The 4,806-nt window shown below is 40.7% G+C and overlaps 1 protein-coding gene across 1 annotated transcript; it reads left to right on the top strand.

The window, feature by feature from the left end:
- The first annotated feature begins 209 nt into the window (after nt 1–209).
- Nucleotides 210–4,562, top strand: LOC137712742 (uncharacterized). The gene is made up of 4 exons (XM_068451892.2): nt 210–892; nt 1,677–1,820; nt 1,961–2,647; nt 3,144–4,562. Exons 1-4 carry the CDS (start codon nt 521–523, stop codon nt 4,230–4,232), a joined length of 2,292 nt encoding a protein of 763 aa, XP_068307993.2. The 5' UTR covers nt 210–520; the 3' UTR covers nt 4,233–4,562.
- The last annotated feature ends 244 nt before the right edge of the window (nt 4,563–4,806 follow it).

The following is a 4,806-nucleotide window of genomic DNA, read 5'->3' on the forward strand; positions in this document are numbered from 1 at the left end:
AAAGAGGCTTGTCAGAAGTAAAAGTTAGTGTGCGAATAATTACAAAAAAAAATTAACGTTATTAGATTTGTTTTACGGTATACGAAATACCGGTTATCGGTACAGTGTAGAGAGTATAAACTCTAGAGTAGAGTGTGACTATTAACCGTAGGTGAAAATTTAACCCAAGTAAACAAAAAAGGGCCCAACCCAACTCAACCTTTTCTCCTACACTAGCAATACAGGCACAAAATTTTCCACATTCTAAAATCCACTATACTTTCTCTCTCTAAAATCCACTCCCTTTCTCTCTCTAAAATTTCCATACCAAAATTAACGGCATATTCCTCTCTCTCTGTTCTTCCTCCCAAATTTTCTCGGAAAATCCTTCACTGCAAACCCAAGAACCCATCAGAAACATTTATTTTCCCGGGAACCAAACAGCCCCCAGAGAAATTTCTTGATTCAGATTAAGGGTTGCTTTCCTCAAATTTTCTTTTCTGGCCTTGGCGGGTCGGTGGGTAGGGACTGATTCAAAAGAATGGTGGTGAAGATGATGAGGTGGCGACCGTGGCCGCCTCTGACGACGAAGAAGTACGAGGTGAGGCTAGTGGTGCGGAGGCTGGAGGGCTGGGATCTGGTGAGGGAGGGTGCAGGCGGGGCCGGTCCACAGGACCAAGAAAAAGAGGACAAGTGGTCGGCGGAGATTAGGTGGAAGGGATCCAAGGTCAAGGTTGGGGCTTTGAGCTCTCTCCGGCGCGCCGTGGTCAAGAGGAACTTTACCAGAGAGGTCGAGGCTTCGTCTGAAGACGGCGTCGTTTCCTGGGACGAGGAGTTTCACAGCGTTTGCTCTCTCTCGGCTTACAAGGACAATGTATTTCACCCTTGGGAGATCGTATTTACTGTCTTTAATGTAAGTTTCGAATTTTCGCTTCGATCTTTCTCAAATATTTTTTCTTTAATTTGAAATTATGAATTAAATTTGTGATTTTAGAGAATTTATTATGAAATTAGCTTGAAATTATGAATTAAATTTGTGATTTTAGAGAATTTATTATGAAATTAGCTTGAAATTATGAATTAAATTTGTGATTTTAGAGAATTTATTGTGAAATTAGCTTGAAATTAGAGACATGGTTTTGTGAATTTAAAGCTGAGATAGGTTTTTTTTATTTTTATTTTTTATTTTTTTATATTATTTTTTGTTGTTGTTGTTGTTGTTGTAATTACAGTTGCTTTCATTTGATTTGAACGGATGATTTGTTTTTAATTTTTGTTCATGGTTGAAAAAATTATTCTTTGTGTATAATCGGAGGGTTGGATTTGGTTTTATACAATTAATTTGGTCAATTTTCGGCTCATTGACCGGAAGATCTTTCACTCGACTGAAAGTTTACTGATTGAGTTGGGGAAGGGTTATTGGAAATGATATCCTGATCCTCAAGGGGTTTTTTCATCCCATAAGTTTTACAAGTGTATGAATAGTCGCTTCAATTGCGCATTTGTTGGTTTAAATTGCTGCAAATTGTAATCTGTTTTTCACTTAGGTTGGATGATTGGTTTGAATTCAGCACCTCTGTACTCAGAATTGGTTATTTTGTTATGGGTTTTCCGTGATTTGGTGCGCAAAGCAGATGTGATTTTTTGTAAACTTTGATTACTATTTTGTAGAGAACTAAGGTGCAATTATTATACAGGGTTTGAATCAAGGTGCCAAAAGTAAGGCTCCTGCTGTTGGAACAGCATCAGTGAACCTTGCTGAATTTGTGTCGGAAGCTGAACAGAAGGAGATTGAGTTACACATCCCCCTGGCCTCATCTGGTTCTGCTGCTGAACTTTGTGTATGTTTCTCCCCATTAGTGTCTAGTTCTTTCTTCTTCCACGTATGTTATCCTTTCTCGGTAGAATTAGTTTGGTTCCGCTGCTGCTTAACTCTTTGAAGTTCTACAATTGCTGATATCAAGTGATGCTAAACTTTCAGATATCACTCAGCTTATTGGAACTGAGAACTGCTCAAGAAATTACAGAGCCAGTGCAGAGATCAATTTTGCCTGTTCAATCACCTCCCCAGTCAGCAGAAGATGTATCTCTAGAAAAAGATGAGCTTTCTGCTCTGAAAGCTGGTCTTAGAAAAGTAAAGATTTTCACAGAGTACGTATCTGCCAGAAAAGCAAAAAAGCCCTGCCATGAGGAGGATGGTGGTAGTGAGGGCAAGTGCTCTGCTAGGAGTGACGATGGTGATTATAATTATCCTTTTGACTCTGATTCGCTTGATGAATTCGAGGAAGGTGAATCAGAAGAGGTCAAAGAGGATTCCAGTGTTAGGAAGTCTTTCAGTTATGGCACGCTGGCTCATGCAAATTATGCTGGGGGGTCAATTTACTCCAATATGAGAATCAATACTGAAGGTGAGGACTGGGTTTACTACAGCAATCGCAAATCAGATATGGAATGCTCACAAACTGAGGAGCCCACTGCACCGGTGTCTGAGCTGCCTGCAAGTTCAAAACGAGGCTTACTATCTTGGAGGAAGAGAAAGTTGAGCTTCATTCGGTCTCCCAAGGCCAAAGGAGAACCTTTGTTAAAGAAGGCCTATGGTGAAGAAGGTGGTGATGACATTGACTTTGATCGTCGGCAGCTTAGCTCTGATGAATCTCTATCTCACAGCGTAAGTATCCACTTCTAAATCTTCTTGTTATCATGGTTTACTAAGATGTTGGTGTTGTGGTATACTCATTTTGCTCTTCAGTAAAGGATAAAGAGATTGAAAGCTAAAAGTCTCATATGGTGTTTTAAAATATTAGATAGGTTGTACTGTCAATTACTCACCACATGGCTAATTAGTTGAAGCTTGATTACTAAGTATGTTGATTGACTCAGGTTTAGTTGTAATTTGAATTCTGAATTTCCTTGGAAACATCTCTCTTAATGCTTTTCTGTGCGAAAATTCTTGTGCAAATCTCTCAACTTGTCCTGAAATTTACAACGAATTAAGGTAGTTGAACCTAGACAAAAACCAACATCCAATCAAAAGTGTCTGAACATAGCTAAAGTATGAAACGTGTTTATCATTTTCAGCATCTAATAGTTAATTTCCTCTCAGAATCTCTTAAAAATAAAAGTTAGTTGCTTAAGTTCTGATTATAATTAATACAATTTGGCAGTGGAATAAGACGGAGGACGATTCATCTGCTAATCGGTCGTCAGTGTCTGAATTTGGGGATGATAATTTTACCATCGGCAGTTGGGAGCACAAGGAAGTGACAAACCGCGATGGACACATGAAGCTTCACACCCAGATCTTTTCTGCTTCTATTGATCAGCGTAGTGAGAGAGCTGCGGGCGAGAGTGCTTGTACAGCTCTGGTTGCAGTGATTGCCGATTGGTTTCAGAATAACCAAGAGCTCATGCCCATAAAGTCTCAGTTTGATAGTTTGATTCGGGAAGGCTCATTAGAGTGGAGGAATCTCTGCGAAAATGAGACCTACAGGGAGCGATTCCCCGACAAGCACTTTGATCTTGAGACGGTCCTGCAAGCAAAAATACGTCCTCTTTCTGTAGTTCCGGGGAAATCGTTCATTGGGTTTTTCCATCCTGAGGTTGTGGACGAGGGACAATTTGACTTTTTGCATGGTGCAATGTCCCTTGATAACATTTGGGATGAGATTAGCCGCGCTGGATCAGAATGTGCTAGCAATGGCGAACCTCAAATTTATATCGTCAGCTGGAATGACCATTTCTTCATTCTCAAGGTTGAAGCTGAAGCTTACTACATCATCGACACATTAGGGGAGAGGCTCTATGAAGGCTGCAACCAGGCCTACATCTTAAAATTCGACAGCGACACGACAATTTACAAAATGAAAAATATTGCACAATCATCTGATGATAAACCGACAACCAGTGATCAGCAAATTGTGGCAGCAGAAGCAGGAGAATCCAGGAACCAGCAGGTCAGTGCAAAGGAGTATGGATCTACAGTAGAGGCAGAGATAACCAAGCCAGAGAAGCCGAAGGAGGAAGAGGAGGTGGTGTGTCAAGGGAAGGAGTCCTGCAAAGAGTATATAAAGAGCTTTTTGGCTGCGATTCCAATAAGGGAGTTGCAGGCGGATCTCAAGAAAGGACTAATGTCGTCCACACCTCTCCATCACCGGTTACAGATTGAGTTCCACTACACCCAGTTACTAAAACTGCTGCCGGCTACTCCAGCAGCAGAAATGGCCGCGGACGCTTCACAAAGTCCCCAACTTTGAACAACAGAGGTTGCGGCATAGGAGAAACGTAAATGGTAGGAAGTGTGATTACCCTAACTGTATTTTCGCTTATATTATCTTTTTTTCTTTCAACTGAGTGTTCTTAATGGGATCTGGATTAACCGATAGGAAACCGGTTAAGCGTTTTGAGGGCCATGGGTCTTCTAAGTTAGGCTGGAAAATGGAAGTGTAAGTGTCCACTGTTTCGAGCTTAACTTGCTTATTCTCACTGGGAAATGAGTAATTCTGTAACATGACCCTGTAAATTGTAATTTCACTTTCAGTTGACTGAGCTCTGACTTCTTATCGATATCGAAATCTTTTGGCACATTTCTTATTTCCTTTTTGCATTGGCTTTTGACTTTTGCAGTTTGAGGTAGTGAAAATCCAACTATTTTGTTCTGCAGCTACTTTCTTTGTGATTTCAATTTCCCATGTGATTTCTGAGAGTTTTTTTTTATAGGATTGAATTGCACCAATAGTGACACACCTTGACCAGAATCAAGGCGTGCTGGCCGTCACGTGAGAAGGAGAGAGAGAGAGAGAGAGAGTGTTCGAGACAGAGGGTGGTACA

This window comes from Pyrus communis, chromosome 14 (genome assembly GCF_041283825.1).
Source record: "Pyrus communis isolate YQ-2024b chromosome 14, ASM4128382v1, whole genome shotgun sequence".
In the NCBI taxonomy this organism is placed as follows: Eukaryota; Viridiplantae; Streptophyta; class Magnoliopsida; order Rosales; family Rosaceae; genus Pyrus; species Pyrus communis.